Source organism: Petromyzon marinus, chromosome 3 (assembly GCF_048934315.1).
Source record: "Petromyzon marinus isolate PM22_M1 ecotype Great Lakes invasive population chromosome 3, UKy_Petmar_22M1.pri1.0, whole genome shotgun sequence".
Lineage (NCBI taxonomy): Eukaryota > Metazoa > Chordata > Hyperoartia > Petromyzontiformes > Petromyzontidae > Petromyzon > Petromyzon marinus.
The window spans coordinates 4,483,487-4,498,057 of record NC_133669.1 but is presented as its reverse complement, the minus strand read 5'-3'; the positions used below and the strand labels follow the sequence as shown (position 1 = coordinate 4,498,057).

Below are 14,571 nucleotides of genomic sequence, written 5' to 3'. Positions count from 1 at the left end.
GATTAAGTTGTGAGCGCGTCACGTTTGATGACAAAATAGACAGTACGGCGCTGGGGAGACATTTCGCCTCCTTTTCAATTTCTTTCCCGCCACGTGAACAACAAACTTGTTCTTTACATTACCCACCGGACCTTCTGTGATTGCATCATTTCAGCAGCATTGCTTCGGTACAAGCACAACTCTAAGACTCGCGCTTGCTTTAAGGCCACTGCGTTGTGAAGTCCGTACAACATTGAGCGTCACCGTCAAATGATGACGTCATCGCATCGTTGGGGTTTTTTTTGCACGTTGACATGACTCGTAAAAAATAAAAACCGCCCAAACCGGCCCGCCCACGTAACGTCTAAGAAATTGCGTCACCTCGAATCGAGTGTGACTACGACGCCGGTGACGTCATCGCGCGGTGGTGGACGTCACGAGGAGGCTGGCAAGATGATGGCGACCTTAGCGGTAGAGCCGCTGCGGCTGGATCGCGGTACGAAGCCTCCTCGGCTTCTGCGTCGGCGGCAACGGTGGCGGCGGGCACGGCGACGGGGCGAGCGCGGGCGCGGCAGAGGGGTAGAGCCGGGGCTAGGGGGACGAGAGCGGGGGATACGGTCCCGTTACCAGGCACGCTGACCACCATGACGGGTCTCATCCCCCACTCTCCCCGCCCCTCATCCCCCACTCTCCCCGCCCCTCATCCCCCACTCTCCCCGCCCCTCATCCCCCACTCTCCCCACCCCTCATCCCCCACTCTCCCCACCCCTCATCCCCCACTCTCCCCGCCCCTCATCCCCCACTCTCCCCACCCCTCATCCCCCACTCTCCCCGCCCCTCATCCCCCACTCTCCCCGCCCCTCATCCCCCACTCTCCCCGCCCCTCATCCCCCACTCTCCCCACCCCTCATCCCCCACTCTCCCCACCCCTCATCCCCCACTCTCCCCGCCCCTCATCCCCCACTCTCCCCACCCCTCATCCCCCACTCTCCCCACCCCTCATCCCCCACTCACCCCACCTCTCATCCCCCACTCTCCCCACTCTCCCCACCCCTCATCCTCCACTCTCCCCACCCCTCATCCCCCACTCTCCCCACCCCTCATCCCCCACTCTCCCCACCTCTCATCCCCCACTCTCCCCACTCTCCCCACCCCTCATCCCCCACTCTCCCCACCCCTCATCCCCCACCCCTCCCCGCCCCTCATCCCCCACTCTCCCCACTCCTCATCCCCCACTCTCCCCACCCCTCATCCTCGCCCATTCCCTACTTTACCCCGCTCATCATCCCTCACCGCCATGACGCCCCCCCCCCTACCCGACTCACCCCCTCATCCTCCACTTACCCCGTTCCTCAGCCTCCCCTACCCCCCCCCCCTTTACCCTGTCCTCACTCCCCACTCATCAGGCTTCCCTTAGAAACTCATCACCCTTCTCATCCTCCTTTGTTCAACCTTCATCCCCCACTCCCTTTCACTCTACCCCCCCCCTCCCAGCAACCCCAATCAAACTCCGTGCACTCCTGAACCTGGCTAACAGTCACTCGTGGGAGCCAAGGATCTAACGCAGGCCCCCCTGCTGTGTGCACGAGTCTCGCCGTCGCAGCCCAAACATTGCCAGCCAGCATCATCAGCAACGACCCCTGGGGCGAGACGTACACCCGGCACCAGGGCTCGCTCAACCAAGAAACCTCGGGCTTGCTGGCTCTTGACGCTAGCATAGCCCGGTTTTGGTGGTGACAGTGACGTGGATAATCAAATTGCTGCTGTCTTGTTGTTGCCGCTGCTACGGCTGTTGTCATTGTGACTGTCTCCTCTTTACTTTTCCCATTAACCTCCCACCACCCATGTCCCATGCCTCGCGCGCTGTCGACACAGACGTCGCCCGCGCCATTGAGCTCCTGGAGCGACTCCAGCGCAGCGGGGAGGTGCCCGCGCACAAGATCCTGGCCCTGCAGAAGGTGCTGCAGAGCGACTTCTGCACGGCCGTGCGAGAGGTGGGTTTCTAAAAACTCCAGTCCTCGTGGCCACCCTCCACGGTGGAGATTCCCCGTGGTCATCCGCCATCGTGCAGAACCTGCGGCGCGCCACGGTTGCGAGTTGTTAAGATTTTGAAAAGGAAACTAAAAGGATTAGGCAAGGGATAATATTGGGCACTGGGTTTTGTTTAGGGTTGAGCATTTATGGATCTCGGTTCGGCATAAGCAATATGCAAGGACAGGGATATGTTTTTTGCAAGTTGGTAAGAGTTAAGCAATAACAGAGCTAAGATAAGGGTTAGGTAAGACTTAGGATTGTGCCATGGTTATGGTAATGCAAAGTCAGGGTTAGGGCGAGGCAAGGGTAATATTCAGGGCTACAGTTAAAAGTTATAGCATTAGAATTAAGGTTATGGTTGTCCGAAGGTTAGACTCAGGCTAACACCATGTTTGGTTTATGGTTGTACACCCTTAGGTGTGGTGTTGTGCGATAATCATATTGCTCCTCCATGTTTGTCTGCCGCAGGTTTATGAGTACATTTATGAGACCCTGGACATCACGGGCAACCAGGAGATGAGGGCTCTCGCCACCGCCAAGGTACATCCACCCTCTCCACCTTAATCTGTCCGGGTGTCTTCTTCATTGGTTATGGAATGATGGAGGGATGTGCCCAGCTGATGCAGGGTTCTGCCTCGTCCTCTCCAGCCATCTACGAGCACCGTGCGTGGCAGCCTGTCCATAATATTCAGAACTTGGGGGATGGGGTTAGTGGATCACGAAAAGATCGTACCGTGTAGTGACTCTTCCAACACGCTGGGCCGCGAGAATTCCAGGAGATGGACGTACAGCAATTTGGGATTCTAATGCCCCTGTGTGGATATTTGAGTGTTATCCCCCAGTATGTGTGGTTCCTCACGTGTAAAAAAACACGAATTCATATGAAATTGGCCAAGCACTCCAATTCAGGACCCTTCCTGAAAAGGAGTCTTAAGGCGATTTTAAGATTGGATAAAATATGTTTGTTATTACTCCCGACCACCAAGATCATCAGCATTATCCGATACTTCTGTGTTGTGAATTGAAGAATACAATTTGGCCTCTGTAAATGTAATTTAAAATGTGAAAACATTGATTTCAGAGGCGATCTTACCAGTTATTCTTTTCACGTTTATTTTTTACAACTTATTTTGTTGTTGCATATTTACATTTTGTTGTAGTGTTTTAAATACTTAAGTTATGTTTTCGTTTAGCCTGAATTCATGTAATTTAGTCCATCCATCAATCCAAATGTCCAATGTATCAACCCATTCATCCATTTTTCCCATTCCATCTGTCTGACCATCTATATTCCCTTCTATTTGTCCATTCATTGCCCACCCATCCAAACCGCTGTACATCGACGTGTACATTGCCCATATGTTTATACATCTCTCCATCATTTCATAAGTGTCCATCAATCCATTTGTTCACATACCATCTTGCCATTTTACCATTTATCCTTCCATCTTTACAGCCATCTGCCCATCGTTCCCCACAGCCCCTGCGTCTGTTTCATTCGTTCCCATGTCTCTGTGCCCTGCCTGTCGCTGCATCCGCTCTGCACAGGCGACGGTGGCGGCGTTTGCGGCGAGCGACGGCCACGCGCATCCCCGCGTGGTCGAGCTGCCCAAGACCGACGAGGGCCTGGGCTTCAACGTGATGGGCGGTAAGGAACAGAACTCGCCCATCTACATCTCCCGCATCATCCCCGGTGGCGTGGCCGACCGGCAGGGCGGGCTCAAGCGCGGCGACCAGCTGCTGTCCGTCAACGGCGTGGTGAGCAATGCTGTCTTGTCCCGGCCAACCCACACACCTCACTCTTTCACTCACGTCCCTCGCCCGCTAAGGCAATGATACCCCGGATAGCGTTAGCAGACTGTCGGGGCAAGTGCTGCCACCCCGTCTTGCCCAACCACCCACATCCCTCACCGGCATCCTTTACCAGCATCCTTCACCAGCATCCCTCACCCGCTAAGGCAAAGATACCCCGGATAGCGTTAGCAGACTGTCGGGGCAAGTGCTGCCACACCGTCTCGCCCAGCCACCCAATTCCCTCACCGGCATCCTTCACCAGCATCCTTCACCAGCATCCCTTACCAGCATCCCTCACCCACTAAGGCAAAGATACCCCGGATAGCGTTAGCAGACTGTCGGGGCAAGTGCTGCCACAACGTCTCGCCCAGCCACCCACATCCCTCACCCTCATCCCTCACCCGCATGCCTCACCCGCTAAGATAAAAAACACGCTGGATAACTTTTGATTTAAAGCTTTCGTGACTGCAGTAATTCATATTCTTAGCTCTTTCGGTAAAGTCACGTTGAAGGGAAACAATAAAATATATATAAAATTGTTTTATATATATTTTATTACTTTATTGTTTCCCTTCAACGTGACTCTACCGAAAGAGCTAAGAGCACGCTGGATAACCTTAGCAGACTGCTGGGGCAAGTGTCTCTTCCGACGTCTGTAACGGCGCCTCGCGTGCGTCTCTCCCGGCATCTGTCACGGCGCCACAGAGTGTGGAGGGCGAGCACCACGAGCGCGCCGTGGAGCTGCTGAAGCAGGCGCAGGGCTCGGTGAAGCTGGTCGTGCGCTACACGCCCAAGGTGCTCGAGGAGATGGAGGCTCGCTTCGAGAAAATGCGCACGGCCAAGCGGCGCCAACAGAGCACGAGCTCCTAGCCGGGCACTGCCCAGCCCGCGGGCGAGCATACCACGCGCGCATGTGCATAAGTGGGTCCGAGTGAGTGAGTGCGTGCGTGTGCAATTGCGTGAAAGCTTGCGCGCGCACGTGTGTGTGTGTGTGTGTATATGCGTGCGCGCGTGTGTGTGCACCATGCCCCTACAGTCTGTTAAGGCTTCATGGGGCTCTTTGTGTTTGTGCACCGCGAGTGGGTGTGAGTGCATTCGTATGTGTGCGTCGTCATATGTCCTTTCCGTCAGCTCATTGGCGATGATGGCGCTGCATGAATTTCTCTTTGCCTATACAATCCTGAACCAATCCCACTCTTTTCTCTTCTCGGTCTCTTGCTTCACCATCTCTCCTCTGCTCCCGTTTCCTTCCACTTGTGTGTGCGGAATCACTAAGTACGGGATCCTATCCCAGCTCATGCTTTGCAACGTACCCGAACCGCTGTGGTCTTCTCTCTTTCACTTCGTAGAGTGTAAAATTATTTTCAGCCGTTTTCTTATTTCTTCACTCTTCAGTCTCTGCAGTCTAGAAACTCCTGGAATCCTTCCCATCCTGTTCATCTCGGCTACTACGATCTTCAGTTTACTCATCATCCAACATTCTGCAACGTACAGTAGCAGTACTGCAACCACCATCCACTCGTACACCTTCACCTTGGCCCTGATATGTTTCAGATGTTGTTCAGTCCTCCAAAGGTCGTGGCTGTCAGACCGATCCTCCTCTTTATATCGTTATCACATCTTTCATCCTGCGATATTAGGCCTCCGAAGTATACAAATTCATGGCCTGTTCTAATTCCCTGCCCACAATCGATGCTTCTCAAATGGTCTTCTTTCCCATCACCATCACCTTTGCTTTGTCGGCATTGATTCTCAGTCCAAGCGATCCTCTCTTCTCTCTTCACCTTGTCTGTTATTTCTTGCAGATAGTTTTTTTTTATTCCGCCACAAAATTTATGTTATCTGAAAATGTTTACTGTAATTTACATTAACGTATGTGTGTGCACGTGGGTGGGTATGAGTGTGTATATATGAATGTGCGTACTTGTATAAGTACGTATATGAAAGCTTGTTTGTCTGCACACAAGTGAGTGTGAGTGCTCTCGTGTGTGTGTGTCCATGTACGTGCGTATCCAGGAGTGAGCGCGTGGGCACATGTATAAGTGCACGTGTATGTGTGTAGGTGTGTCTGAGTTTGTGTCCTTGAATGAGTTGGTGCTCATAAATACGTGTGTGAATGTACGTGTGTGTACACGTGGTATAATTGCGTGACTGCATATGTGCGCGTGTTGATGCACGTGCATGAACACTTGCACATGTGCACACACGTGCATGCCCATGCACACATTCAGTCACATGTACACACATACATGCATGTACCTGGTCATGCATGAGCACGGGCGCGCACATGAGTACACACGTACTTTCGTGCGCCCATGCGCACTTGTATGAATGTGTACGTGCGGGCAAATATGCGCGCGTGACCGACCTGCAGTTGGTGAGAATCCAATGCCATCAAATGTAAGCTTAGCTTTTCAAATACTGCTGAATCTGAACCCCGATCCGATTGGGGTCGGATTGGGGTCATCGTTGTTACTATCACGATGATTTGGGTGTACGGGGTCACGGGAGAGAAATCTCGCAGATAAGACTGGGGATTGTCCACAGCAGCACTCTCAACTCTCGAGTCCTTATGACCTCCCCCCCCGCCACCACTACAGTCCATCTTTTTGTAATTACCAATCTTTTTACGCATATGCAAATTAACACCACTGCATCCACATGATGGGTTAGTAGTCATGGAAATCTGTACCGTAGGGCAGTGGTCACGAGGACTAGAGAATCGCTGGGCCTTGTTCAGTTGCGTCGAAATCACCCCGGAGGCTGCAGGGTCTCCACCTTTTAGGGACCACAGTTGATGGCGACTTTGCCTCGGTCCCTGAAAGTCGTGGGGTGGCAAAAGTTCGAACCTTTGGGAGATCCACGGTGGCGAGATGTTAACTACCTCGCCTGGTATCCGAGAGGTCGTGGGTTCGGTCCCGACCCTGATGCCTGCTGTATATCTGGAGTTTGCATGTCTCTCTCCCTGTGGTTTGCGTGGGATTTTCTCCAGTTTTTACCCCCACATTTAGAATCGACATGCGTGAAAAGTATTTGGCTGTTATGAATGTCGACACGATTAGACACTTTGTTCAGCCATCATTTGTGACCAGGTTACTTCTGAAAAAGAGCTATATAGCTCAGTGGGCCTTACCTTGTAAAATAAAAAAATGGTTTAGTTTATATCCACAGGCTTAGTAAGAAAACCTACATCCCGTGGCCCCACGCAAATAAAAGGATTTTGTGGAAAGACAGAAATACGACTTATGCCGTGTTTAACAAAGCAATTTCACATGAAGCAGAATTATCGATTAACTGCACTAATTTGGTGGGGCTGGAAGGATAACCCTGCTACCAAATAAGCAATATCTGTGGTTAATCGGACACTAATAGGAAAGTGTTTGGGGTTAATGATTACAGTTTTCTGGGGAGGGTGCTCGAGCAAATAGGGAAGGGGGATAGTCCTCGGTGACTGCGAAGAGTGCATGATATCAGTGTTCTGTATTCGAGAATTATTATTGTGAAATGATCTGACCACATGGCACAGTGGTTAGAGCATTCATTCACCTCGCAATGAGAAGGTTGCAGATTCAAATTCCACCTGGGGGGTCAACTTGACCCGTCGCAAACTTTCCGAGGCCGATACAGGTGAGTACCACTTTTGTAAGTAGTCACTCACCAGGCTATCGAGATACTGGCTCCCGTTCTATCACATGTGGAATTTCTGCTGGCTCAGGTTTGCCAACAGATAGAGGCACTGTTCCAATGCTCTATTGGCCAATGAAATGTATTTTACTTGAAGGTGGTAGAATCCTGGGACAACCAAGACCTCCCTACTCAAACTAGCAACCTTCTGTTCTCGTCTCATTTGGCAGGCCCAATCTAGCAGTGGAATTTCCACATTCCATTGGTGGGGGCCAGTCTATAACATAGGGAAACCACCAATACTGTACATGAATATCATTTATCCAGAAAATCCTCACTGAGTCTGAATACTCTTCAACAGGAGAGTTCAAGGATGTTTTAAATTACTATCTTGCATAATCGAATGACGTGGTAATAGCTGTCCCTTTGTAACCGCGATTACCCGCAATGCATCTCGGTTAAATACACGGTGGCAGACACCAGCAATCTCTTTACTTTTAATGTAAGGTTGGTGGATCGTGCACAGATCATCTTCTAGGTGAGACTCTCAACCTGCAGGACTACCAAATGGTGCCTGTAGAATGTCGGAGGCAGTATAGAAAATAGGTTGTGGAACCTATCTTCACAGGAGATTGTGAGTCTCTTCCTCTCATAGGTCTCTGTGCTCCTTTATAGGCACTCCGGTGTCCTCACACATGAAACAAAATTATTCTCAACAAGGAACTGGCCGTACAGCCCAAGCAGGTTACATGTATTGGAGCCTTCAGGCTCAGTGAGATTTAAATGGATACAAGACGTTTTAACTGACCAGTATTTCGCTATAAGTGAACGCGGCACATAGAAGGAATATCGTGGGAGGATAGAGGAAGTAACCTGGAAATGCGGTGGAAAAAATGTTGTGTAAATGAGCTTGTGATGGGTGGGACACGTGTGCAGGAAGGAAGAGGGCATGTTAACGCGACAGGCATTGGAGTGGCGCGCAGAGTTCGGTGACCCAAGCGCAAGACCTGGAGGCAGATGGTGGGAGACTGTGAGAGCAGACCCTAGGAGGTCGGGCAATGACTGCGTTAAGAGCTGCGGGCGGCAACGGCGAGGTGTGGTAGCATCTTCAGCATTGGGGCGTGATGGCCCCTTGCTCTCGCTGTACGAAAGCAATCGGTGTCTCGGCTTCTAAACGAATTGACCACTCCGCTGGCCACCATCCCAAAAGCCCCTGCTTACCGTAGGTGGGCAACGATAAACTAAACAGTGGGCCCACATTTCTCTCCAAACAGAATCCCAAATAACAATCGCACACACGCCTCAAAGTCTTCACACTCATTTTCAAGAGGGTCCTGCTTGGGATGTTTGGCCAATTCTTGAGTAAGTTTCTTTTTTATTTTTATTAAAGCAACAGCTTAAGGGAATGGCCAGAATTAACACTTTGAAAAGATCTGTCTCAATCTGCTGTTCCGCAACCTACTTTCTCTACTACTCCACCACGTCAGTCACCGCCTGGTTCCCGTGGTTTTTGTTGCTGGAGCATGCGATTCAAGATGCCCATCCAGATGCGATCCACCAACCCAACCTCCCCTGTCGCTGGGTGAAAGTGCACACCACCACCACACATTCTACTGAAGTCTGCCAACACGTTGAGTGACGCGATATTGTGTTTTACAAAGCGAAAAGTACAAAGATAAACTCGTGCTTGGTCCATGCCATGTTCACTTTCCGTCGTCGCACACTCAAACCGCGGCCTGTGTTTGCCCTATGGGTGTTGGGGCAAGATGAATTAATACACCACCTCATGTTGGTCAAGAGTAAATATGCGCACCTTCCTAGCGCTCAACAAATTATCCCAATGTGAATACAAGGACTGATCGAACACTTGTGGGTCACGTTACCGAAGTGACCAATCGGAGGAAGATCGCTGCATGTTTTAACAAAGTGTCTACCTCGTCAAATTGTCTTTAGGCATTGTTATTCCACATTGACGACCCTGCATCAGTGGCGCAAAATCCACATTTTCACGGCATATTATTACTAGAACATGTGTCCCAACTAGTGCTGATAAGCCAGTCTGATTTACAATAATAAGGTTGTGAGTTCAAAGCTCCTTTAGGGGTCAGCCGTGCCTATCATCCTTTTGAAGTCGATACAATGAGCAAATCGCTTTGTGTAAAGTCAACAGCAGCGGTCGTCTTCTCGAGAGACTGGCCCCGAACGGCAATGTGAAATTTCCACCACTCGCTCGGGACTGCCAATGGGAGTGCTTCGAGCAGGAAGACACGTTGGGCCCAGTCCACGTGTTGGTAACGAGTATTCGCTCTCATCCAACTGTGAACAAAACCATCCCATTGTCCCCGTTACCACCAGAGCGGAGAATCACTGAAGCGGCGTGTTCAGTGTCAACATTGGAATCTGGCCCTTGGTCGTTTTTTTAACTTCACCCGTACAGCAAACGAGAAGTGCTTTTTCTGTTTATGTAGTTTGTTATCCTTCCCGCGCACCTCCGATGAGCACGGATGGCTACGTACGGTGCGAAGGAAGTTCAACATACAGCCAGCATAGAGTTAATTATACACAGTGCTGTGCGAGTCAATGTTAACGTGCTGGTGCGTATTTGTTAAACCAGGAAACCCTCACTTGTTCTCAAGACCCTTTTTAAACGAAAATCCTATTTGTCCTGCATTGGGATATTTGGCCATTTCTCTACCCAAAATGCAGCTTGGCAAGAAAGACTTTTTTTAGTTTTTGTTTTAAACAATCTAGAGTTGCATACGAAGGTGTTAATTCAGCAACCGGTGAGGTCACGAGACGTCCTCGCGTGGCTCGAGAGACATTTCCACCGGGGCGTGTCACAAGCCGACGGAGAAATCGAGCAATTTTGAAGTCACCCACACGTCGTTCTGACCCCAGTCGCCTCAACATGTAGCCCGGCTTGAAGCATTAACAGTGTTCCGTAGTTTACCACTTAGCAGGTTATATATTTTTTGTTAATTTTATGTTTTATCTTTGTGTTTACTGTGTCGGGGTAATACTGCCTTGCTTGAAGATGTGATGTGATTTGGTGAGGTGCTGCAGTCTCGGCTGTACGATGTTACATACTTTTTTTTTAATACCTCATTGGCGTGTTGCAGATGATTAATTTATCTCTTTCCGACCATATTTAAGAGGCGTTAGAGACTTTATTGGATGTTTTCAGTAATAAATGTTAGTTCGTGTTCACCCTTTAATCGCCACTGCTTCACCTTTCATTGCATGTTTAGTGTTGTGGATTCAGGAGACGTCGGAGATGGTTCTTGGAGGCAACACTATTTATTAAAACACCTCGCTCGGCAGTACAGTCCCAGAATACTCAGGGTTACTGTCCTCCTACACCTACTGCCTGGAGAGGGTACTGCCTCCGGGCTAACGTGCCCTAACACAGGGCTACACTCAGGGCCCTCCTACACCACTGTCTAGGGAGGGTACTGCCTCTGGGCTAACGTGCCCTAACACAAGGCTACACTCAGGGTACTCCTACACCACTCTCTAGGGAGGTACTGCCTCCGGACTAACGTGCCCTAACACAGGGCTACACTCAGGGCCCTCCTACACCACTGTCTAGGGAGGGTACTGCCTCTGGGCTAACGTGCCCTAACAGGGCTACACTCAGGGTACTCCTACACCACTCTCTAGGGAGGTACTGCCTCCGGACTAACGTGTTTTAACACAGGGCTACACTCAGGGCCCTCCTACACCACTGTCTAGGGAGGGTACTGCCTCTGGGCTAACGTGCCCTAACACAGGGCTACACTCAGGGCCCTCCTACACCACTGTCTAGGGAGGGTACTGCCTCTGGGCTAACGTGCCCTAACACAGGACTGCACTCAGGGTCCTCCGGCTATGGGTGCCTAGGGGGAGGCTATTCTAACTCGCCCTAGCCAGGGTGCGAGTTCCCACCACTGACCCACTGGACCCGGCCCCTACAAGGACGTCGGGGCCAGGGGTTCCCAGGGTCTCACCGCTGAGCCGCACAGAGTCCCGGCCCTGATAAGGACAGCGGGGCTAGGGGTCTCAGGGTCCTATCGAGCTGCTGGTCTTCGGCTTCTGTCTTCAACTGGTCCCCAGCCTGTAGAGAGGTCCGCCTTTTATCCACCTCCCAACCGAGGGGCGGGAGATCCTAGAACACCCCGCAGCCCCCACCCGCTGGGAGGGGTCCCGGGGGATCCCAGGACACCCCACAGCCCCCTCCCCCCGGGAAGGGCCTCAGGGGATCCCAGGACACCCCACAGCCCATTCACGCCCCTACTCATGTACTGCAACCCAGTAGCAACAATGTTACACAGCCACCTTGACTATTAGAATTTAACATTTGTGCTGGGTTGTCAACAGTGGCTGGGAGTGATCAGCCCCCTCCAGCCCCCCCCCCCCCAACGCAACTGAATTGATGTTCAGTAGCACAAGGCAACGGCGGCATTCCAGGCTCAATGGTAATTCCAAAGACACGTTAGCCGAAAATGCCAAGATTTGAGCTTCAGGACCTGAGGCTGGGTGCCCATCTCTCAGCACACGGGGGGTATTACGAAGGACAATGGTAGCGCCAAGCCAGCACCACTGTGAACCAGCGTGTGTCTCTCAAGAGGTGCGTAATGGCCTGTCCCAAGACCCGAAGCCAGTGTTCTTGACTCATTTTCAGAGGGTGGCCCACTTTCGCCGATAAGACATTGTCAGTGTGAGAGCCACCACACATTTAAAGCCATTGGGGTTTGACAGCACGATAGGGGGGTGCTTTCATAAGTTGTGTGTGGTCAGGGGCCGCCGGTGACCCGTGGGCCTTGCGATAAAGACCCCTGCCCGAAGCCAACACCACTGAAACATTGGTTGCAATCCAGGATTCAGCCGTACACCACCAACACCTGTGTCTTCCGACAGAATCTTGATTTGAAGTTTTCGTGACTGCAGGAATCCATACTCCTTGGTTATTTCGGTAAAGTCGCGTAGGTAGAAAAATAAAATGAAAATACTATATCACGACGTTTCGATCGAAACACAAGCGATCGTCCTCAGGCGGAAGAAATAATCCACCAGTGGAACTGCTGAACCAGGAAGAACACAGCTGCGTTCTTCCAATGAAGGCCCCGTCGTGACCATGTCATTACAACCCAAGTCACGGCGCCGCGGTGCGAGTTAGCCTCGGGGGAGGTCGCCCAATTCCCTGGTCGCAGGAAACCGTGAAGTTTGGTCCCGTGAGAGGGCTTCTGGGTGAAAACCTGTCGGCCACGTGACCTCCCCTCGGGGCTCTATGTGGGTGTGTGTGTGTGTTCATGTGGGGGCTCTATGTGGAGGTGTTGTGTGTGTTCATGTGGGGGCTCTATGTGGGTGTGTGTGTGTTCATGTGGGGGGGGGGTGTTCATGTGGGGGCTCTATGTGTGTGTGTGTTCATGTGGGGGCTCTATGTGTGTGTGTGTTCATGTGGGGGCTCTATGTGGGGGTGTGGGGGTGTTCATGTGGGGGCTCTATGTGTGTGTGTGTGTGTTCATGTGGGGGCTCTATGTGTGTGTGTGTGTTCATGTGGGGGCTCTATGTGGGGTGTGTGTGTTCATGTGGGGGCTCTATGTGGGGTATGTGTGTGTTCATGTGGGGGCTCTATGTGTGTGTGTTCATGTGGGGGCTCTATGTGGGGTGTGTGTGTGTTCATGTGGGGGCTCTATGTGGGGTGTGTGTGTTCATGTGGGGGCTCTATGTGGGGTGTGTGTGTGTTCATGTGGGGGCTCTATGTGTGTGTGTTCATGTGGGGGCTCTATGTGGGGTGTGTGTGTGTTCATGTGGGGGCTCTATGTGGGGTGTGTGTGTGTTCATGTGGGGGCTCTATGTGTGTGTGTTCATGTGGGGGCTCTATGTGTGTGTGTGTGTTCATGTGGGGGCTCTATGTGTGTGTGTGTTCATGTGGGGGCTCTATGTGTGTGTGTTCATGTGGGGGCTCTATGTGTGTGTGTTCATGTGGGGGGTGGTGAGGGAAGAGCAGCGTCAGCAGCGTCGGCCCCGTCGCTCGGAGGTGGCGGCGTCGCGGCCACGGAGTCGGCAGGACGGCCTCGCTGCTGCTGCGGCAGGCACGGCGCCGACGGAGCGGCTTCGCTGCTGTGGCACCACACAGACACACGGGCGCACAGACACACACACACGGGTGCACACAGACACACACACACGGGCACCCACAGACACACCTGCGCGCACAGACACACACACACGGGTGCACACAGACACACACGGGTGCACACAGACACACACACACGGGCACCACACAGACACACACGGGCGAGGTGGCGGGACACGAGGAAGCAGAAAGGTCACCACCGCCCGCACTGTCGATATCGATTGCGGACGGCACGGCGGTAATTGTGTCCCCGAAGGCGGCGCCTCGTTACGAGCCCCGTGCGTGGAGAGGGGGGGGGCGGGGGGGGGCTCGGGGGTCCTCGAGTGGGGGGGGGAGCGAGGAGCGACACGAGGGTAGGGGAGTGTCAGGGAAGGGTTGAATGATGGAGGTGTGGGGTGATATATAGAGGGTGAGAGTGATGGGGTGGTGTGGGTGGAGTGATGGGGGTGGTGTGGGTGGAGTGATGGGGGTGATGTGGGAGGAGTGATGGGGGTGTGAGTGACACACAGGATGTGAATGATGGGGGTGGTGTGGGTGGAGTGATGGGGGTGTGAGTGACACACAGGATGTGAATGGTGGGGTGGTGTGGGTGGAGTGATGGGGGTGGTGTGGGTGAGAGAACGGACTGTGTGAGTGATGGGGAAGTGTGGGTGGAGTGATGGGTTGGTGTGGGTGAGAGAACGAGTTGTGTGAGTAATGGAGGTGTTGTGGTTGACAGATGATAGGTGTGGCCACGTGGTGGAGGAAGCGTGTAGTAGCCCAGTCTCCTTCATTGCAAGGCCCGCGGGCCATTGGCGGCCCCCCATCGTGCCGCTGTCAAACCCCCAACGGTTTCAAATGCGTGGCGGCCCTCACTCTGAAGTCGTCTCGGCGAAAGTGGACCCCCCCCCCCCCTACCAACACCCGTCTGAAAACGAGCAAAGAACGCTTGTTGGAAGTAATACGGGTGAGGGTGAGCGTAGAAAAAGCGGGTAAGTGAGGGAGCTCGAGTGAGAGAGCTGTGGGTGGGAGAGAGGGGTGAG

General features: G+C 52.5%; 1 protein-coding gene across 3 annotated transcripts; it reads left to right on the top strand.

The window, feature by feature from the left end:
* The first annotated feature begins 137 nt into the window (after positions 1-137).
* LOC116952157 (protein lin-7 homolog C-like) lies at positions 138-10,646 on the top strand. Of its 3 annotated transcripts, none has more exons than XM_076072901.1 (6): positions 138-475; positions 1,855-1,973; positions 2,482-2,553; positions 3,562-3,771; positions 4,513-4,699; positions 8,368-10,646. In XM_076072901.1, exons 1-5 carry the CDS (start codon positions 433-435, stop codon positions 4,675-4,677), a joined length of 609 nt encoding a protein of 202 aa, XP_075929016.1. In that variant the 5' UTR covers positions 138-432; the 3' UTR covers positions 4,678-4,699; positions 8,368-10,646. The 3 variants fall into 3 exon arrangements, 2 of the variants coding, with proteins under 2 accessions (XP_075929016.1, XP_032827170.1); XR_012946399.1 differs by having other exon boundaries at positions 142-475; positions 4,513-4,728; XM_032971279.2 differs by having other exon boundaries at positions 142-475; positions 4,513-4,602.
* The last annotated feature ends 3,925 nt before the right edge of the window (positions 10,647-14,571 follow it).

Coding starts and splice junctions, on each gene's coding strand:
- LOC116952157 (XM_076072901.1), top strand. CDS start 433: ATGATGGCGACCTTAGCGGTAGAGCCGCTGCGGCTGGATCGCG. Junction 476..1,854: donor GCCGCTGCGGCTGGATCGCG/GTACGAAGCCTC, acceptor CTGTCGACACAG/ACGTCGCCCGCGCCATTGAG. Junction 1,974..2,481: donor TCTGCACGGCCGTGCGAGAG/GTGGGTTTCTAA, acceptor TGTCTGCCGCAG/GTTTATGAGTACATTTATGA.